This window comes from Debaryomyces hansenii, assembly GCF_000006445.2.
Source record: "Debaryomyces hansenii CBS767 chromosome A complete sequence".
Lineage (NCBI taxonomy): Eukaryota > Fungi > Ascomycota > Pichiomycetes > Serinales > Debaryomycetaceae > Debaryomyces > Debaryomyces hansenii.
This window is the reverse complement of record NC_006043.2, coordinates 147,083-167,757: the sequence shown is the minus strand read 5'-3', so window position 1 is coordinate 167,757 and position 20,675 is coordinate 147,083. Positions and strand designations below refer to the sequence as shown.

Here is a 20,675-nt window from a genome sequence, read left to right as displayed (position 1 = left end):
TTTTTTTTTTTTGTTAACCGCGTTATCAAAACAAAGCTCATGTTATGAGATAGAATAGAAGAGATAGTAATTGGAAATAGTAAAGCAATTATGATTAAAAATATTCCAATTGGTAGAGCTAATGTTGCCGCTGGAATAACTGACCCTCTTCAGTGGTCAGAAAATCTGCAATTAGCTGTGAACAATGGTAGTCAGCTTACAATATTGGATCCAAAGCTCCCGTTAATTCATCAAAGTATAACTAGCTCAACTTATGGTGATGGATCGTCTTCATTCACTATGCTTGATCCTAAAAAGTTATTTGATATCAGCTCTATATTAGACTCGGAAAGTATTGATGGGTTGAACTTGAGAAACTTAGATAATATTATTATTGAATCCGCTAATGAGAAGTTTAGCTTCGGGAGAATCACAGAACCGCTTATAACCAGCCATTATTGGTCACCACTAAACCCTACATCTAAAGATTGTTACTTGGGGGTATTGTTTAATACATCAGAGTTGTTGATTTTTCAGAGATCTAATTTCAGGCCGAGTAACTATGCGGTCAAGATAAATGTTTTCCATGAATTGTTATCAAAGTTACATCTAACAGACGAAAGCTTCTCAAATGGAGAAATAAGCATGAATTATGAGCAATACTTATCCTTAAAAGTTCAATGCTTTCGCTTTAATCAAATAACTGGTAATAATGAAACAAGACTCTTTTTAAGCTTGGGTTTGGCGAATAACAACATTTCGATCTGTGAATTATGTGATGGCTTACCTGTATTCCTCAATATTGACACTGGTGAAACCATTTTTAAGCACTCTTGGTCTCCCTGGCTTATTAAAGCTGGAAAATATCATAGTTATCTCGTGGTAACTACTTCAATGAACTCGGTGATTTTATATGAACTCACATTCGATCCAAATTCGAATTCAATTAATAGCTCAGAACATGTATGCTTACAGAAAAGCTCCCGGTTTTTAATAAGTCAATGTGCTTTCCATCCGATAGGAAATGCCATGCTTCTCATGATAACTAATACCAAAAAATTAAAAGTTTTCACAATTGATACGTTGAACAAAGTTCATGAAGCAAATCATGATTTATCTACATCTTCATTGGTTACAGGGACCTTCAATGTGTCAGAAAATGAAGCTGTCTTGGATATAAATATTGCATTTGAGACTGGACAATTTGAACTTGTTCTGTTTGATTTGAAAACTAGAAGCATTCAAGCAAAGACGCCTCATAATAGCTTAACCAAATTTGTATCGAAGAACTTACACAAGTATCAGCTTTATAATTCAAAACAACATGATGTGGAAGAATCGGAAAATAATGCGACGACACCATTCTTAAATAACGTGGTTGAAGGTAATTTTATCAATTACTGTACAAGATTGAATTCAAATGGACTTGTTTCCGTGATTTACAGGATTTACCCTAAGAATGTATTGAATTACACAATTTTATCTAAGTTTGAATTTAATATAGGCTTCATTCCTATAAGAGAAGTATATACACAAATGGAAGGAACTAGACTTTCATGTACGTCTTTAAGTTACTTGAATCAGTTGTGGTTCAATAAATATAATGAAATTCCCAAATTTCCAAAATTGATTAGTGATAATAAACAAGACGAAATCAATTCATTTATTGAAAGCATTCAAAGTTTTAGAAAAAATAACTTCATTGATATAAGTGGTGCCGCTATTGATATAAACAATATAGCGGACTTGAGAAAATACTTGATTGTAAATTTTGTTGAAAATGATACGATTAAGAATTTACAGTATTTGTTTAACTTTAATACTATCGTGTCAAAATCCTTAAGTATCTTAACATCCAAATTTCCTGATACCAATAATATAAGTGAAGTTGAACGTCAAATTGATCGTGAGCAGAAACAAATCGAAAGAATCATAATAAAGCACCTATGCAAATTGATAATATCCTTTGTCAATCAATATAATCCTGAGATAACTTCTAACTTGGATCAATTCATAGTTATTAATTATTACCTACTTATGTCAGAAACCGATACAACATTCGAATCAAAGTTCCCAATAGAAACCGAAATCAAATTAACCACTAGATTTTTTGAGGAATCGTTCAGAGTGTCAGTTAATGACATTATAGACGACAATACTACTGATATGACTACTTCCACCACAAACCATAAATGGAGTAGATGCAAATTAACATTTTTGCCAATATTGGAGTTGAAAAATAAAGTGGATGAATTAAAAATGTTTAACTATATAATCTATGAACATATGCCTAAAGAGAGCTGGATAATAAATACGTTGATGGAAACCCTAGATTTCTGTATATACAGTGGAAATAAAAAATATGAGATCAGTTAGGTGGCGGATAGAAAAAGAAGGAGCCAGGGAACGGCTTAAAATTCTTATCAAAGATAAAATTTCCGTCCAAGATACGACGCTGTTCCTCAACACTCCAAATCAATTGGGTAGAACACCAATTAATTAATTGCTTTGGCTGCTCTGGTGGGGGATTTGAAATTTTTGTTACCAAGTATGCAGTGCTTGCTTCAGCAATTCCATAAATCAAAAGACCTAGCCAAGGTAACTTCCTTATAATTAAGAAATAACAAATGCTAAATCCTAGTAATAATCCCTCTCTTGATCTAACCCATTGATTCTTTTCCAACTTGTTCAAACTAATTCTAGTAAAGTATGGATTTAATAAGTCTTGCATCAAGCTACAGGATCCGCCGAAGGTTGTTATGAATTGCAAACTATGATGTTTTGGAATGATTGATAAAATAACCAGTAATATCAATGACGAAACCGTACCAATTTTATCGTCAAAATTCTGAAATGTAAGTACGACAATAAGTATTGATTCTAGCTTAGAGCTTTTATTGCACATTAAATAAATTGAAAGTGTACTCAAAATGGTTTTAGTGTTTGTCTTAACAAATTTTCGAAATTGTATAGAGTTATTGTACTTCCGTTTAATGCTAGTCAAAATCGATATATGAGACTCTAAGTCTTCATTGTGTTCAAATGACAACCTCATCAAGTTTGCATAGTACTGCTGATCGGATTTGCTGTCCATGAACAGCAATGTCATAAGGAAAATACCATCTAATCTTGGCTCAAAAAATCGTATCGATGAGATCATCATGTAATTCATATTCAATATGCTAAGTAAGTAATCACCATCAAAGTCAATGGCCAAGTTTCGATTAAACAAATAAGACAATATATATGTAGCAAATCTGCAAAAGTAAGCAGGGGTCCATAATATAATTTGTATTATAATCGACATCTGGATCAACCGCAATGCTAGACAGCAGACATCGATTTCATATAACTGTCGATTTTGCAACGATCTATATCCACCAAGCAATGCTAACTGAACACCTCTAACAATGGCAAGTACCGATACGCTACTCGAAGGATTAGATATCAAAATTGGGGATGCCATGCTTTATGGTCGATTCGGTTGTTCCTATGGCTAGTAATCCATAAAAATACTTAATTGATATAAGTACGGCATATAATTATAATTTTTCATCCATCGATCTACAACGTTCATAGGACGGCAATCATCTTTGGCTTATAACTACTTGTTCAAAGATATGCGATATTATTCTATGAGTTGAAACAGATAACATATTGCTAGTTGATGATAAGGAGTGGTGGTATTCATCTCGGAATATTCCATTTTACTTAATCGACCATTATTTATTGTTATCTGTTGGACTTATGTTCTTGAGGGAATCTCTTCGATCCTTAGTCGATGGCACCCTAGTGTGTTACCCTGGTGTCTCTCTAGTATATTACTCTAGTATATTACTCTAGTATATTACTCTCGTATGTTACATAAATGTATAGTTAAAAGTCTTGTAGAGTGTAGCACGTGATTTTGCGGCCCGTAGTGATTAAAACACTTTGGTTCTACGTAGGTAAAGATATGGAGATGTATGTACTTCTGGTGTGTTTCTAGGGGTATGAGATGTGGGGATTATGAATACTTTCATTTTTCACTATTTGGTATAATTTCTGTGTAATATAGTGATTCTATTCAAATATGACCTTTCGATGCAAAAATCGGATAAAATACTAAAAGTTGGATAATACTACAAAAAGAACTTAGCTAACTAGCAAGATAAATATAATCGAGCCAGATTTCTCAGTATCCTAATGACCGAAGGTATTTTGGAACCTCGAACCTGGTTTTAAGACACCAAAGTTCAAGCACCTATTCCAAAATAAGAAGCCAGAAAACTAACTTCTTGATGCCATTCATAACCAAAACAATCCACTAGCATCACCATCCCTCTTATAAACCCCCAACTACCTATCTCACCACCTGTCTACCCATCTATACTGCCAATACAGTGGATTTTGCAATCATTCTCTAATAGTAGAATATTTGATATATGCACTACCGTACCCATTCAACATGCTTCCCGAAATAAGGTGGCAAGATAAAGAATATAGATGTATATTCCACAATAAAAGCTAATAAACATGTCAGCAATGGATGTCGACCGTGACGTATATACCGTGTTAAGTACATTGAGGCTGGAAACAGAATCAAATGAGTTAATTAATATTTTTTACCAATTAGAAGACTATTTTGAAAGAAAATTATATCATCAATTAACGTTAACATTAAATGAATTCTATGAAAACCCAGAATCGAAAAATAATCGATTAAGAATCAAGATCTATGACCTTTTCATCAGTCAATTCTCACAGAAATTGAATTCTATTCAAGTAGTTGATTTCTTATTGGCTAGTTTTGAAGATGACAAGGAAGAATGCTTAAACAAGTTATTGCAATTGAAGGAAACCTTTGTAAAGCAATTGAGAAATAATTACACTAATAAATCGGAAATTGAGGAAACGATCAATAATGATGAATCTATAATTTACATTGATTTGCAGATAGCCCGTTACTACTTAATATTGAACAACTTGGAAAAATCAGAAACCATTTTAGAGCATTTAAATCCAAAGTTCGAAAGCACATTTGAAAATGAATTCAGCTCCAAGATCAATTCGGCGTTTTACCTTACCAAATGTCAATTGTACAAGATTAATGAAAACTACAACTTATTTTACTTGAATGGATTATTATACTTATCATCGATAAAGAACAAGAGCTTGTCGATCGAAGAGCAGCAAATGCTATGCTACGACCTCTGTATTGCTGCCTTACTAGGAGATAAGATTTATAACTTTGGTGAATTGCTTTTGCATGATATCTTGAACTGCTTCAAGGATTCTCAATATGATTGGTTATATAACTTGATCCATAATTTAAATTCCGGTAATTTGAAGAATTTCAATAAGTGGTTGGCAATTGGATTCCAAAAGTCTCCATTTTTGAAAACCTTCGAAGTATTCTTAAAGCAAAAGGTTATTATAATGTCGTTATTAGAATTGATTTCAATGAAATCTACTACAAACAAACAATTAAACTTTAAGGAGATTTCAGAATTTACAGGCACCCCTGTTAATGATGTGGAACATTTGATTATCAAATGTTTCTCATTGAATCTTATAAAAGGGTATATCAATCAAATTGACGAAGTGTTGGTGGTAACCTGGTTGCAACCAAGAATCTTGAACTTAGATCAAGTCAATGTGTTGTATAATCATTTATGTAAGTGGAATGGCCAAGTTGAAGGATTAGCTAAAGAAGTGCATAAAAATGGTGGCTCAATCTGGGCCGGCTTATAGTTCATCTATATAAATTAAATAATAGAATAAATGAAAGAATTTGTTTATTATTTTAAATCTTCTCTATATTTTATTTGCTATTTAAGCGATCATCATCCTTATTCTCATCATCGCTCTCTTCTCCTAATTCAAAGAGTGTATTACCTGTCTCAGAAGGTTCTTCTTTTTTCTTTGACTTCTTATTGTCGTCATCGGTTTCGCTATATTGAGGAGGAGGGTTTTCATCTCTCGATAATTCGAAACTATCGTGATCCGCAGGAGGTTGGTTTTCATTGTCGCTGTGACTTATTAAAGATAAGTCATCCAACTCAAATTCATGACCGCGGTGGTATCCCTGCCCAATATCGGCTTCACCATCCTCATTATCAGCAGTTTCCTCTGTAGACAATTGTTGTGAAATTGCCAACATGTAACTAGTTTCTGTTGGTCTCCATAACCATGCAACTCCCATGAAAACACCGTAGAATACAACACTTGGCCAGAAATCAAAAATAAAGAAGGCACCTTTCCAATGTTCCTCGATCATCTCAGTTGTGGACATACTTAAGTAGATAAACGACGACAAAATTAATCCCCCGAAAGTTAAAATAACAGACAGGAAGATAATTCTGAACAAGTTTTGGTAAAGTTGTAACTTAATAATTTGACGCTGTTTATGTAAATTGGCGGTAGTTTTCTTAATTGATATTAATACTGCCAAATAGTAAGCAGTCAAAGTTATAGTAACTGGAATCAATGGCAATAATCCAAGAAAATCGCCAGCGCCAGAATTATTCATGGACCTCGAAGAACCTGATGACGTGGTGTAAGCCGATCCATTGTAGTAATTGGAAACCAAGTAGACCATTGTGGCAACAAAGTGACAACCAGCCAAGATTTTACATTTCAACATGACACTTTTCTTTAACTTGAGCACAACAACACCATAACCCAATGAAATACATAATAACAAGAAAAAGGAAAAGGAAATTTTCATGGCATTCATGAAAGAAAGGAAGAACATGTAGAATGTCACGAATCCCGCCAGTGGGTTCCTGGTTCTGTTTACTAAGTCATAATATGACCAGACGACGATAGTGTCGAAAGTCAAGAATCCTAGCATAGCTAACAAGTATCTTTGCAAAGGCAAGATCTGGTTCTGATTTCTCTTCTTGTAGAATTGGAATCCGTACAACGCTAACGCAATGGCGTAGAATATAGTCAATATACCGTATGCTGGTAACTTTGGAATTTCACTAGCACTCAAATGACCGAATGCATTTTGGAAGTTCATTGTCCCCGAATAACTCTTATCGTTCATCGATACAGTCGAAATACAATAATATCCGGATCTTGACACATTGTAATGAATATTTGCCTCTCCAAGATGGTTAAATGACGACGTCATAATCGTCGAGTTAGGGGATGTCAGTTGGATAATAAATTTACCCTTTTGCTTCTTTTCACATATTCCCAAGTCGTTGATTGCATAATCGTCACAAATGTATCTATACTTCCCATCGCCAAGATCATACCCAATGTTTCCTAAGTCCTTATATTCAAAAATAACATAACTCACAGAAATATCTTCCTTCTCCTTTTGATCCTTTGATTTGGAGTCGTATTTATCTTTACCGTACGAAAGCAATTTGATCTCAATACTTGGTTTAAAGCTTCCACCCCAATCATGCTTAGAATATATACCTGAACACACCTGAGAATTTAGTTCATTAAACTTTGTAACGTATCCCGAAACTAAATTTATTAACGATAATATAAATAACCCAGTTATCACGCTGAGCTTCTTATGATATATTAATTGCATTGATGCTTGATATATCTCTTAAATGTAGCGTCTGTTGTAAGATGAACGATAATAAGATCAGGAAATCCTGACGCTTTTACCGGAAGAGCTGGTAATCGCGACTTTGCTTGGAAGTGCTATTGCAAATTTTATTGTTTAGAACGATTATACCAGAAATAAGGCAACTACTGGGCCGTACTTGATGGTGGACCCTCTGAGAGGAGCTTGGAGTAATTACAAACGGCTGTTGTTATATGGGTTACGGATAATACATGAAAAATTGCAATATGCATATGAAAAATGTAGTACTAAATATGTAAGAATATTACAGAACAAGAATTGAATGGATGAATAATAAAGTAATAGGAGCATTAATCAATAGACAGCTATTTCAACTCGTCTAACCGTTTGAGTAATTTCAATTCGATGTCACTCCAATTGTCGACTAGACCCTTGTAGAAACTAATTTCCTCGTTACATAGGCCGAGCAACGATTCCTTCAACTCGATCTTGTTAAACTTATCCCAGTTTGGATACTCCTCGTTTATTATCTTGTTTGTCAAGTCGAGGACCAACTGTGACTGCACCGAGATTTCGTTTTCCAACTCGGTTATTCTGTTTTGCAATTTGGTGACCTTGCTCTCGGTGACGGACGAACCGATGTTTGGAGTGGCCGACGTTGATAATGTGTCTCTGATGAGTTGGGTTGTGTTATTGACTATTCCTCCGTTGTTGTGGGTTATAATTGGGTTGGGAGGCGCATTATGAGACCCACCTAAGCCTTGCAATTCGCTCTTGGCCTTATTAAGGTAGTCTTGCAATACCTGAAGATCTATTTTCTTATTGTGCTGCAACTCGATGAGATTGGTTAAACTTATGATATACTTGGCGCAATCCTTCAAGGATACTAAGAACGATTCGTCTATGTATTTATGCAAGTTGGACCAATTATCCAGGAAATAGGAAAGAGACGAAGCAAACACTTTGAAATTTGTCGCAAATTGTTTCTGTTCGTTGATCTCGGGGGTGGTAGGCTCATTTGTTTCGTCCAGAGAATTCTGGATTACTGATAGTTTCATAATTTGCTGCAGAAACTGTTCGTAATCAACACTTAAATCATGGTTCTTCTTATTTAACTTTGTGAATATTTTATCCAACTTAATTAGATTTTCGTAAAGCTTTTTCAATTTATCACTGATCTCAAGAATTTCTTTATTGGTCTCTCTTTTATGTTTCGAGGGTGTTAAAAAATTCATGATCGTTTCGGTCAAGAGATCCTCATTAACCACTTTGTTCACCACGTTCGATGTCATCGAAGAGTTACCTTTGTCGGCATCTGATTCCTGTACGCCAACTTTACTAATCTTCAAATTCTTTTGAAATGTCGACCAGTCCGCCGAATCGCTGACAAACAAATGGAAAATCGACAGCTGGGACAACACCTTATGGCAGGTGATGAAACGGACAAATCTATCCAACGAGTGCAATCTCTTGTGAACGAACTCCGTGCTGAATGTGTCCCCCGTCAAATATTTAAAATTCAGCTTCGACGGCAACGGTGGCATCATTACTTCCGGATGATCGTTGCTCAAGCAGTCAAAGAGGAACCTGAAGTCGCCATATCTCCTCCTGGCCGTAATTTCGACAACCTCTTTCCCCTGCTCTTTCTTCACGGTCGAAAGTTTCATCACGGATGGATGATTAGTGGCAGTCGTTAATAAGTACGAAATGTACGGCTTCGAAGAACTATCTAAATCCCTTAATGGCGACGTGACTACTACGTTGATTTCATATGCTTCGGTCTGACTATCAGAACTTGGTTCCTGATTAACATCAGGTTCACCCACAATATGATCACCTTCGTTCTGCGATTCAATATTGCTTATATTTTCGTCCCCTGTCTTGGAAAGAATCAACGAATCAGTAGGCTCGTTATCATCCTTAGTCTCATCGTCTTCCTGTATGTTTTCGGGCTCATTCAGCTTGGTTGTGTCGTTATCCTTATCTTCATTATCATTATTATGATGCTCATCATCTTCAGTAATTGTCTCTTGTTTATTAACTTTCGTCTCTTTATTAGGCCCTAATTCATCTCTATCCCACTGGATGGACGTAAACTGATCATCAGAACTCATATTCACTATATAATTAACAAATGATGTGTTTATCTATGGTATGAGTACTTACATCGCCACCGGTATTAGTCGGTCAGTTGACCTCAATTTTTTTATATAGCCATTAATACTAACATAACAAAGAAATGTAAATTTTATTAAAACTACACGTAAAACATATAAATAGAGCTTAGAACTGAATAGAAATATACATAGACTATAGAATTAACCAGACACCCGATCCTACGAGCGAGGCAGCAATAATAACAGTAATAATACTGGCCCCAGCCGTATCACCTTTATCCAAATTTAATGGAGACGAATTGGTGTTTGTGACAGCATAACCACCAGCAGGATTACCCTTGGATGAACCACCATTATTAGCAGTATACGGTGGAGGAAGATCGTGAACTCTTAAATTGGTGACAACTTCCAAGGCACACATTTGTTCACCGAGACCATAGTATCCGTCCCACGTACCATTTTGCCAGTTCAAACCACAGGTATGCCAATCGCTACCCCCGGTACACGAGTTTTTGGCCGCAGCATTGGCGGAGGCAACCAACCACTCAGTAATAACCGGTTCTGTGTCTAGCACCATGACGGACGTCAATCCCAACAAACGAGAAAAGTACGCCTTGAACGAACGTTGATCCTGGTTACAGTTGTTGGAACCCTGGCACGCAGCTTCATACATGATATCGTCCTTGAAGAAGACCTGGGCACCGCTTAACAATCTCATGGTACGGTTGTACCACATTTCGTCTTCAGTGTAGTTGTACAAGAAAGCACAACCCGATAACATTAATGCTTGGTTATATGACCATTGCAATTTGGTGATATCAGTGCAGTTTCCCCCGACGGTAACACCATCGTAGACATACCAATGTTCTCCCTCGGTTAACAACCCGATACCGTACATCCAGTCCCACACTTTTTCAGCCCATTCCATGTACGTATCGTTACTGGTGTACCGGGCCAATCTGGCCCCGATATTGAAAAGACAACCATTGGAAACCGAGTTCTTGTAGTCATAACCCGAATTCCACTGGAAAATCTGCCATCTCAACCCTCCGTGGCATTCTTTGTGATCCCATCTCGCAGTCATCGTGTTGAACACCGCTTGCGTCAACGCCAACCAATGCTTATCTTTGTTATCGGGGTTACTGAAATTCTTCTCGGTCGCTGCCATCACCGCAAGACCCCAGAACCCTTGATCATCATTACCTTCGGTGGTCGACTGATTAAGAGGGATGTAGTTGAGATCGTCCCCTGTCTGATATTCCAATGCCTGTTTAATTAACGGCACAAAAGTGTCATTTTCCATATAATACGTGTAGTCAATGAGCGATCCCCATGCTCCACCAGCTTCCCACCAATAATATGGCCATGTGAACATCCCAATGGTTCCTCCGTATTCATTACCATCATAGTAGTCGAGCAAACCCTCAGCGAAAATTGCACTGACTTCTTTCAAATTAGTCACATTGTTGGTATCCAACCAAATGCCCTGAACTGTAGAAACCAACCCTATAACGGCCGATAAGACAATTGTCAATTTCATGGTACTAGCAGTTGATAAAGAAGAAAGAAAAATCAGGATCAACTCGAATCAAATTTTTTTTCTTAGTATAGCTCCTACGCGAAATTAGATTATAATGCTTCTACGCTAACAATATATAAAAAAACAATTTATTAATTATACAACTATAATTATACGATTATTGTTATTGTACGAAGGCCGGATCCAAGTTCTCGCCCGTGGGCTTCGGATAGAGGCCATTTTGGGTGGAATCAAGGTTAATTGTAGGGTTGATTTGCGTCTGAGGCTCCGAGGTTGGGATTGGAGTCTCGCTTGGAGTGTCCGTGACATCACGAGATTGGACCCCTTGGGACGCATTGGGACCCTGCTGAGGTTCACGATCGTCGTCGTCGTCGTCGTCGTCTTCATCTTCTTCGCCTTCTTCGTCTTCGTCGTCGTCGTCTTCTTCTTCTTCTTCGTCTTCTTCTTCTTCTTCGTCTTCTTCTTCGTCATCGACACCGGCGTGGGTAGCCTGGCGAGCGTCTCCGTGGACTTGGTCTGGTACCGGCTCGTCTGCATCATCCTTTTGGGCGGGAAGAGAGTCCTTCTTGCCTGTGGCATCGACCTCGGTGGTTTCTTCGAAGTTGATGAAGTCTCTGGCAAAGTCGGAGCTGTTGCAGGTGGAAAGAAATTGCTGGATGTCTGGGGGATACGAGTACTTATTTTTTATCAACTCGTCGAATATTATAAGGGCAGTATGGTAGTTGTAGCCAACATTGGCCTTGGAATCCTGGGTCGCCAACGACTTCAAGATCGAGTGCACCAAGTCGATGAACTTCGAAGGGTAATTGCTCGAGTTGTTGAACACCTTCTGGTTCAACTTGACGGTCAATATGTTGGTGGAAAAATCGAAGGTCATGTAGATATTGGCGTCGCATGCCGACTCCTTGTAGTACTTGTGATACGACCTGATGGGCTTGGTGTTTTTGTATTGGTACTGATTGATGACGGGGTTGAACACGGGTGGAAGCGAGTTGGTTTCCGACACGTTGGACGACACCCTATTGAATTTGCACCCGAGGGACGCAATTATAGGGTCAAGGTAGATGATCTGGATATTCTCCAAGATAAACTCCCGATACAGTCTCTCGCTACTGATGGGTCTATTCTGGTACACCAAGTGGTCCGAAAACGTCTTGTCAGTCTCCTTGATGTATATGTAGTTCCTTATATCCTTGTACTTGTGCGTGGTAATGGCCATCAAAAACTCGTTGTAGTTGCCGTACACGTTGTCCTGTCTGAACGGGTTCGAGTAGCACTCCAAGCAGAGCCTGTAATTCATGTTGAGCTCGTCGTTGCGGTCCAACTTGGTGGAGCAGATCTCACAGTTAATCGGCTGCTGGGACACCGTTTCGGGCATCGACACCTGCACTGGCATATTGCGCATGTGCTGTTGGTGGGCCCGGTGGGCCTGCTGTTGTTGCACATGTTGCTGTTGCTGTACCTGCTGCTGTTGTACCTGGTGTTGCACCTGGTGGAGCGGCGCCACCGGCGCCAACGACGCAGTAGGCATCGCTACATGCGATGCCTGTTGGGGCTGGAACTGGTAGAACTGTTGTTGCTGCTGCTGCTGCTGTTGCAGCGGATTCACCACCCCATCACCCTCGTACCGTCTGGCACTATTACGCACACCTCCACTGAACACATCGTCATCCATGAATATATCGTCGTGAATAAAATTGGCATTCTGGTTCTGCTGCTGGAACTGCTTCATCCCGTATATCATCGTTTCCTCCGCCAATGGCTTCCTCAGCTTCTTCTTCTGTCTTTCAATGATCCGACACTTAGCACACGTCTTATACTGACGTACCTCCGGTGGCTCATCATCGAGTCTCTTTCTCTTGCATCTACGACACCTTCTAACTTCACTCATACTATGCGCGATTCACTTATTTAGTACCTCTTCGATTAATTATGTCCAAGTTTTTTTTCCACTCGTAACTTCTTTGGTGATCGCTGTATTGATTCGAACGGTTGGCGCGTGTTTCTGCTCCTTACCGATGTATCTGAATGTATATGCCTTCACTAACAATCGATGATGGCGTTTTTGCTCTGGCAGTTATGTTTTGCTTATAATCCACCAGGTTTCCGGTCGGTGAAAAACCTTAGCTCTTGCTTATATAAGCAGCAAAACCTACCATGGGCAATTGTTTGGCCCTTCTGGGGGTGTAGACGGGCCATCACGTGTGGGCAGGGATTGCCACCGAGACGTGGGTCAAGCCTGGGTCAGGATACGTAGTGTAGGGTGTGTAGACGGGGGCTAGAGAGTGTGGTTCGCTGGGCACAGCGTGGGAATGTTTTTGGGAGAACGATTGCAAAAGAGCGAGGGTGACTACAAGGGGTCTGAGGCCGCTGGGTCCTTCGGACCCAGCACCTACGGGCCACTGGTGCATCGTGCCGTGCTACGACCTGCAGTTCTCCTATCTCCCCCGTTGTCTGATGACAGTGGCTCAAGTAGGACCAGGACGGGGGTCTGGTGGTATGGGCGTGTCCCTACCGAGTGATTCTCCAGCCGGTACTGGAGGGTATGAACGGGGCGGTATGGGTCCGATACTAGTATGGCCAGGTAGCCTAGCGTCCGTCTAGTGCAACCGTCTACCGCTTCCAGTAGTATACGGCGTCTGATCCGTCGTAGCTTGGGTCAAACAGGTGGATGGGTTGGAAGTGACACAAAACCGCGGGCTCAGACAATCTTGCTCAGAGATGGCTCCTGGGACATAAAGGGGACCCATATATGGGACATAAGTCGATAAAACACCATTCAGCACGGTTAATACATCGGTTATACACGCAGAACGCACTACATCATGTCGAAGTCATTTGTTCGTTCTATTAAAAACGTTACCAACGGGTATTCATCGGGACAGGTGCTCGTTAGAAACGCTACGTCCAACGACCCATCGGGGCCGACCACTTTTGATATGGAAGAAATAGCTTCCCGGACGTACCAATCGCAAACAGACTTTTTGGAGATCATGGATATGCTCGACCGTCGTCTTAACGATAAGGGGAAGAATTGGAGACATGTGGCGAAGTCATTGACGGTATTGGACTACTTGGTGAGATACGGATCTGAAAAATGTGTGCTCTGGTCGAAGGACAACTTGTACATTATTAAGACTTTGCGGGAGTTCATACACTTTGACGAGGCAGATAACGATCAGGGAGCGGTGATCCGGGTGAAGGCCAAAGAATTGGTGTCGTTGTTGAGGGACGACGAGAGGTTGCAGCACGAGAGAGAATTGGCCGCGAGGGCCCAGAATGGTCCTGGTCACCGTCCTGGCCGTGAGAGAAGAAACCGTCGTGGTTCGAGAAGAAATACCGTCAACAGCAACCTGAGCAGACCCGTCACGGGTGATGATGATGACGAGATGCAAAAGGCGTTGGAAATGTCGAGGATCACGGCCGAGGAAGAGGCTAGGCGCAAGAACCAGATCCCCGACGACGACGACTTACAAGCAGCGTTGAAGTTGTCGATGGAGGAGGAAGAGATGAGGAAGTTGAAGAACCAGCAGAACGACAACTTACTTGACTTGGACGAACAACAAGCCCAACCCCAATATTACTTAGCCACTGGCTACCAACAGCCTCAGTACTACATGATGCCACAACAGACTCAAACCCAACAGCAATACGATATGTTTGGAAACCCAATACAGAACGCCATGAACACTGGGTTATACCAACAGCAACACTACCAACAACAGGAACCAATGCAACAACAGCCACTGTTTACCGGATTCAACGGTCCCCAACAGCAGCAGCAACAGCCTCAAGAATTGCAGCCATTGAAGACGGGCTCGAATAACCCATTCGCATTACAGAGTGAGTCTGCTCAACAGCAACCAGCTTCCCAGTCGTTAAACGATATAGCTTCGCAACAACAACAACAACAACAAGATCTCTATCAACAGCAACAACAGCAACAGCAACAGCAACCCCAATTTTTCACCCAGCCAACGTCGCAACTCAAGCCGCAAACTACGTCGTCGTCCAAATTTGATGACTCGACTCATGCTGATTTGAATAATTTATTGGCTCAAGGTACTGGTATCGATACGTTTGGTAACACGGGTGCTACAAGAATCCCTCATCAACATACAAAAACTCAACAATTTATAAATTCAAGTGGTACTGGTTACAAACAAAACTATGATGAAGCCAAATTGAGTTCGAACGCTACCGGCAATCCGTTCTTAAATACTGGCATTGGGTACCAACAGCAAAGTCAAATCAATCCTGCCTATACTGGTTACGGATTTGGTAACGCCAATACGCAACAGCAGCAAAGACGTAACGATGGGCCAAGTTTGATTGACATTTGAAGTCGCTTCGCTATGTTGTAAATTACTATTCATGATCGTAATATTATAAATTAACAGGAATGTTTTTATAAAACTTTATCTATTTACGTTTGGTTTGTTCAATTCAATAAATTCTTTTTACCTGATCTTTTAAATGTAGACTGTGTTCATTAAATTATATTTAACTTATCCTATAAAAGTTGGTACGAGTCGAATTCTTCGAGCTTCATCTTGAAAATAGACTTGACACACCAATCCCATTCCACAATTACACCATTTTGTACGTTCTTCTTGAAGCTAGTGATTAATTTAGCATCTTTCGATTTGTGAGCTATCATAATTGTCTTGCCATCATCATTCGTAAGTAAACTTTTTGTATTAGCTGCAGTGACAGACTTAATGCTCTTGGCCTCTGCAAGCCCATGACTTTCCAAAATTTCCGATATCACTTGTACACCTCCAACTAAATTACTAGACAAGTTAATTTTCAAATCCTGAAAGATTAAGCCTCTGTTAGTAGTATTCAATAAATTAGCCAAGCCATTCTCTTTAGCATTGGTAACGCCAAGTTCTTGGTTAATGGCCTTAATGGGTATGACTTTATCTAGCGAGTAGTCGTTAATTGAAAATTCTTTAGATACTTGGTCTCCATCAGCATCCTGTGATGAGTTCAACTTTTTCAATACGTCTATTAAATAATTGGGATGAATAATCTTATCCACCTGACTAAGAGAGCGTAAAAACTTAGCTGTCCGTAATATCCTAGGCGCAATTAGAGTGTTGATTCCTTGTTTCGTCGAGTAATCTGATAATACTTTGACTCCAATATGATTTAAATTCTGGGTATCCTGACGTGTCAATGTGATTTCGTTTTCGCATCCAGTTATTACTGCCACTATCTTAGTATCGGTGTCAGGTCTAGGTGATTCAGTTTTACGTTTCTTGGCCTTCACGGGTGTCTCAATAGTATTGGTGTCTTTATTTTCGATTTCTGCCTTTCTTTTGGCTGATGAACTCTTTTCGAGTTCTTCCATATATGATTTCATCTTCCTAGAACTCTTTGACATTTGCTGATAATCATTTAGATCGTTCATATCGGAGTGTAACTTATTCACTGCCTTTTGCTTAGCGGACCTTCCGCTTCTCCCTGTAATAGGAGTTGCAGGGAGCACAGCTTCGTCGTCTTCTTTACACATCTCTGAAGGTAAGCTTGACTTCTTTGTTTTTTCTTTTGTAGACAACCTGGTTTCATCCTCCTTTGCTTTGATTTTCTCTTGTTCGTCATCATCCTTTTGCTCGTCTTGTATTTCCTCTTCTTGTTCTATATTTTCATCTGTTACGCTGCCATTAGTCAGAGGTGATTTTTTAGTGTTGTTGGTTTTTGTATTAGATTTTAGGCGACTTTTTGGTTGTGTTGATTCATCTTCACTCATACTATCGGCTACGTTTTCTTTTTCGCTTGCGATGTTCTCTTGATTATACCAACTCTCAAGCACATTTTGCTTTAGCTTGGTTTTGCAAAGTAACTTCTCTACCCCGTTTGCATTATTTCCTAAGAATTGATACTGTGGTCGATCATATTCCATTAATTTCCAATTAGCAAAACATTCTTCTAACCAAAGGTGATTAACGATCTTAATGTTGTTATTATCTTCTGATCTCCATTTCACTTTAGCTGCTTCATATTTTTTACCTTCGGGCTTTGCAGCAACTAAGAAATCATTATCACGAGTCAATGTTTTGGTAAATGTGCCACCCAATATGGTGATCAACTTCGACAAATAGAATCTTGCATCGCCACTATAGTTGGTAACCGAAATCTTCAAATTTTGAAAGTCAGGTAATGAAGTTAGGGGAATTGGATAATGAAGCAAGTTCGAATTTATTGGTAGCTTCCACTTGTTTGATACTATTATTGAGTAAAGCCACTGCAAATTACCAACTATTATACGATTTGACTTGCAACTAGTTATGTACGCATCTCCTGCTCGATACTGGCCAATGTAGATATCAACCATTTTCGAGTCAAATTGTGTGGTTACTTTACCACCATGCTTCTTGATTAGGGCGCCTATGGCACTAGTTAACCGGTGGGATATCTTATAGTCTGGGCTGATATAGAAAAGCTTATTGTCCAAGAAGCTAGACTTACTTGAATCAATAGGTAAAACATCATCCTCCGTGATTACGGGCGAATCGATACCTTCCAGTGTTGTCTTCAATATGGAAGGTGATGGCAACATGTAGGGCTCTTCATGTAATTTTTTCCCCATTTTCAAGCAATCATCTATCCAATGGGGCAAAACTATCTTGATGTCTATTTTGTCACCATTTTCTTGGGTAGTGTTGATTGCACTCGTTGCAATCACACTCTTGTCATTATTCATATCCATTGCAATCAAATGCGTAGTATATCTCGTCAAATCATCCAAATATTGACCGCCAAATGCTCTCACTCCCCCGTAAATAGCCTCCTTATCTCCCACTGGTAAATTATCAGCAACACACACAAACGTGTCCTTTAAAAACAACTTGGGATCGGGACTATACACCTTAGGATTGGAAATCTTTGCTCGACTTACCGAGTCAAATACCCATTCTGGAGTCGTTATAGGAACCATGGAAGTCTGGGCCAAATTGTATTCAATAAACTCAACAGATTTACATATTATATGATCTATATGCGTGTTCGACACGGCCTCAGTTCCCAAGTAATTAACCTCATTATCGTGTTCCTCTTTTACGAAAACTTTAGCATTATTTTGTTTAAGCATCGACTCAACGTCATTCACTTCTTCGTCAGTGAATGCATCTGAAACAACCACCAAAAACGCTGACCCTTGAAACATTTTTCAACTATATTCTTCAACGGCTTGTGTTAAGAGGTGTACCTTATAATAGAGGTTTATTTCTGTTGATCTTTTCAAAAACAACGCGCTACTCGAAAAATGGTTAAGTGTACGGTTATATAAACTTATATATTCTAAACAATATATAATAATAATGATTGCAAATGAATAATGATATAAGAGACAAGAAATAAACAACGTAATGTAGGAGAAACTCCCGGAAAAAAAATAGGTAGTATCAACAAATAGCGAAAACCAATCTAATGTGCAAATGTGAAATAATTATGATATTTTTATTAGTAGATCCTAAGGGTAAGAATAGTAGTTCACTCTTTAATTTTCAGCCTTATTAATGAATAAATCATTAGCAAATATATCCTTATTCTCAGACACGATTTTTTTAGCCCAGCTTCGACATAATATACTGGCTTTCATGAATTTTCTGGTAGCGTATTTTTTGAAAAATTCATCGTGTTCGACCGGAGCAATGAGGTATTGGACGAGCAATTCGATGCAGTCCTTCATATCACTGACTCTATAGCCGCCTGAATAATGAATCAAGTTCCCGTTCCATACTGGGGTCTTACCCAAAATCAACCGGGCAATGTACATGGCCGAAGCCGAACATAACGACGGTAACATGCCAATAAATTTGTAGTCAATTATTGTGATTTCTAGTAAGTATTTACCTAATGTTCTTGATTGGACATCGTAGTCGTCGGCTTTTGAGATTCTTCTCAAAAAGTTCATGGGGTTAGGATAGTTAAGGTCGAAGTTCAAGATGGTCAAGATATATTTTTCGGCCTGTAAGATTTCATCTTCAGTGTATGAACCATCAGTAAAATATGCATAGTTTTTAACAGAGGGAGAAAACACCTCCTCGTATTTGGCAGCGATAAATAAGGATCCTGTGGCCAAGAGTTGTAATTTGTCGATCTGGACGATTTCGAGCGACATGAATCTGTCCATGATATTGATAGCCAAGAATAAGGTTTCCGGCAACAAGCGGAATCTGGTGTGCATTTCAACAAGCCAGTCGACAAGGATGGATCTCATTTTGGGTTTCAAATGCTTTTGTTTAAACAAATATTGCGAGTCAGGTAATGTTTTGTGTTCCAACTCGCTGAGGTAGGGGAAGATATCATTGACATACTCACTTACCATTAAGGGGTCGTCAATGTCTTCCTCATCCAAGTCCTGCCATTCGTAGTCGATGATTCTCGACTTTTTGTACGAGACGTGGTTGCTGTGGGGACCCGAGATGTGCAATTTTTCCACCAAATTGGTGGACGACTCGGTGGCCTGTCTCTTCTGCGGCATCCTGGCAGGCACTGCGAGATTCTGGGTCGACGAGTTCGATGACGATGCAGATGTATGATTATTAGTAGTGATATTGCCGTTAGTGTTGTCATTAATAGTCGCGGTGGTCGTCGTGACGGTGTCTTTCGGTTGTGATGCAAGTAAATGATTAGTGTTCGTGCTCGAATTGTTTGGCTTCAACATAATCCGCTGGTGCTGCTGCAACGGAGCATTATCTCCCCCAAGCGGCCGTCTTTTCGACCCCATATTGGGCTTGACACCACTCGACCCGTACTGGTTCGAGACGTCTCCCAAGTAGCTTCGTGTTCCCGCCAACACCTCCTCCGACGAGTGCTGTGACAAATTGTACAACCCGTCCTTCGTGTCGCCGTTTCCATCTCCCATTACCGCCTCTCCTCGTCCTCCTTTCTGGCTCTGTGCCTCCATCTGTGTTTGTGCGTGTGTCTTGGGCCCCCCTTCGTTCCCTCGCAAGCTCTGGTTCTGCATTGCTTTCGACCTGGTTAACCTGTATTCATTCTCATTATTAACGGTTTGTGGCATTCTACTGTCTAATGCCTCTTTTTCTGACTTTTTTGGGGTTAAATCAACCTTTAACCTATAATTCTCCCAATACTATTTGTGATAAATGCAATTTGTCTATATCGACAAAATCTGGCTTGTTTTTCGTGATTTAAATTAAATAACTGGTTTAGAAATACACTAGCAATATTATAAACAACTTTTCTCTGGTTATATTAGTTTATTGGCAATATAATACCTGTTTCAACATCTCTTGTGTTTGGAAAAAACCTGTGATGAATTCAACTCAAATTAGGAACCGCGTAAATAAAGAACAATGTGACACAAAATTATTGGCCTTACTATTTGGGCTTATATGTAAACATTCACTAGATCAAGGTAGCAAGAGATCAACAGAACATGTTCACAATAGGCCCATGTTGCAGAATATGTGACCGGGGCAGTAGATGTGTATGAGACGGAGATATTCGTGTAAAATAGGACTGATTTGGC

The 20,675-nt window shown here is 39.4% G+C and overlaps 11 protein-coding genes across 11 annotated transcripts; 4 read left to right on the top strand and 7 right to left on the bottom strand. All coding sequences in view use genetic code 12, as the record gives it.

The window, feature by feature from the left end:
• Positions 1 to 90: 90 nt before the first annotated feature.
• On the top strand, positions 91 to 2,355 carry DEHA2A01980g (DEHA2A01980p; the record flags this gene model as incomplete). The annotated part of the gene is made up of 1 exon (XM_002769908.1): positions 91 to 2,355. The coding sequence occupies one exon, from the start codon at positions 91 to 93 to the stop codon at positions 2,353 to 2,355; it is 2,265 nt and encodes a 754-aa protein (XP_002769954.1).
• On the bottom strand, positions 2,348 to 3,445 carry DEHA2A01958g (DEHA2A01958p; the record flags this gene model as incomplete). The annotated part of the gene is made up of 1 exon (XM_002769907.1): positions 2,348 to 3,445. The coding sequence occupies one exon, from the start codon at positions 3,443 to 3,445 to the stop codon at positions 2,348 to 2,350; it is 1,098 nt and encodes a 365-aa protein (XP_002769953.1).
• Positions 3,446 to 4,494: 1,049 nt separating this feature from the next.
• On the top strand, positions 4,495 to 5,712 carry DEHA2A01936g (DEHA2A01936p; the record flags this gene model as incomplete). Its single annotated transcript, XM_456422.1, has 1 exon — positions 4,495 to 5,712. The coding sequence occupies one exon, from the start codon at positions 4,495 to 4,497 to the stop codon at positions 5,710 to 5,712; it is 1,218 nt and encodes a 405-aa protein (XP_456422.2).
• Positions 5,713 to 5,782: 70 nt separating this feature from the next.
• Positions 5,783 to 7,516, bottom strand: DEHA2A01914g (DEHA2A01914p; the record flags this gene model as incomplete). The annotated part of the gene is made up of 1 exon (XM_456421.1): positions 5,783 to 7,516. The coding sequence occupies one exon, from the start codon at positions 7,514 to 7,516 to the stop codon at positions 5,783 to 5,785; it is 1,734 nt and encodes a 577-aa protein (XP_456421.2).
• Positions 7,517 to 7,881: 365 nt separating this feature from the next.
• DEHA2A01892g (DEHA2A01892p) lies at positions 7,882 to 9,630 on the bottom strand (the record flags this gene model as incomplete). The annotated part of the gene is made up of 1 exon (XM_456420.1): positions 7,882 to 9,630. The coding sequence occupies one exon, from the start codon at positions 9,628 to 9,630 to the stop codon at positions 7,882 to 7,884; it is 1,749 nt and encodes a 582-aa protein (XP_456420.2).
• A 196-nt stretch (positions 9,631 to 9,826) lies between these two features.
• Positions 9,827 to 11,173, bottom strand: DEHA2A01870g (DEHA2A01870p; the record flags this gene model as incomplete). The annotated part of the gene is made up of 1 exon (XM_456419.1): positions 9,827 to 11,173. One exon carries the CDS (start codon positions 11,171 to 11,173, stop codon positions 9,827 to 9,829), a length of 1,347 nt encoding a protein of 448 aa, XP_456419.1.
• A 163-nt stretch (positions 11,174 to 11,336) lies between these two features.
• DEHA2A01848g (DEHA2A01848p) lies at positions 11,337 to 13,064 on the bottom strand (the record flags this gene model as incomplete). Its single annotated transcript, XM_456418.1, has 1 exon — positions 11,337 to 13,064. The coding sequence occupies one exon, from the start codon at positions 13,062 to 13,064 to the stop codon at positions 11,337 to 11,339; it is 1,728 nt and encodes a 575-aa protein (XP_456418.2).
• Positions 13,065 to 13,630: 566 nt separating this feature from the next.
• On the top strand, positions 13,631 to 13,777 carry DEHA2A01826g (DEHA2A01826p; the record flags this gene model as incomplete). The annotated part of the gene is made up of 1 exon (XM_002769906.1): positions 13,631 to 13,777. One exon carries the CDS (start codon positions 13,631 to 13,633, stop codon positions 13,775 to 13,777), a length of 147 nt encoding a protein of 48 aa, XP_002769952.1.
• A 221-nt stretch (positions 13,778 to 13,998) lies between these two features.
• DEHA2A01804g (DEHA2A01804p) lies at positions 13,999 to 15,516 on the top strand (the record flags this gene model as incomplete). Its single annotated transcript, XM_456417.1, has 1 exon — positions 13,999 to 15,516. The coding sequence occupies one exon, from the start codon at positions 13,999 to 14,001 to the stop codon at positions 15,514 to 15,516; it is 1,518 nt and encodes a 505-aa protein (XP_456417.2).
• Positions 15,517 to 15,686: 170 nt separating this feature from the next.
• Positions 15,687 to 18,344, bottom strand: DEHA2A01782g (DEHA2A01782p; the record flags this gene model as incomplete). Its single annotated transcript, XM_456416.1, has 1 exon — positions 15,687 to 18,344. One exon carries the CDS (start codon positions 18,342 to 18,344, stop codon positions 15,687 to 15,689), a length of 2,658 nt encoding a protein of 885 aa, XP_456416.2.
• A 333-nt stretch (positions 18,345 to 18,677) lies between these two features.
• DEHA2A01760g (DEHA2A01760p) lies at positions 18,678 to 20,204 on the bottom strand (the record flags this gene model as incomplete). The annotated part of the gene is made up of 1 exon (XM_456415.1): positions 18,678 to 20,204. One exon carries the CDS (start codon positions 20,202 to 20,204, stop codon positions 18,678 to 18,680), a length of 1,527 nt encoding a protein of 508 aa, XP_456415.1.
• Positions 20,205 to 20,675: the final 471 nt, after the last annotated feature.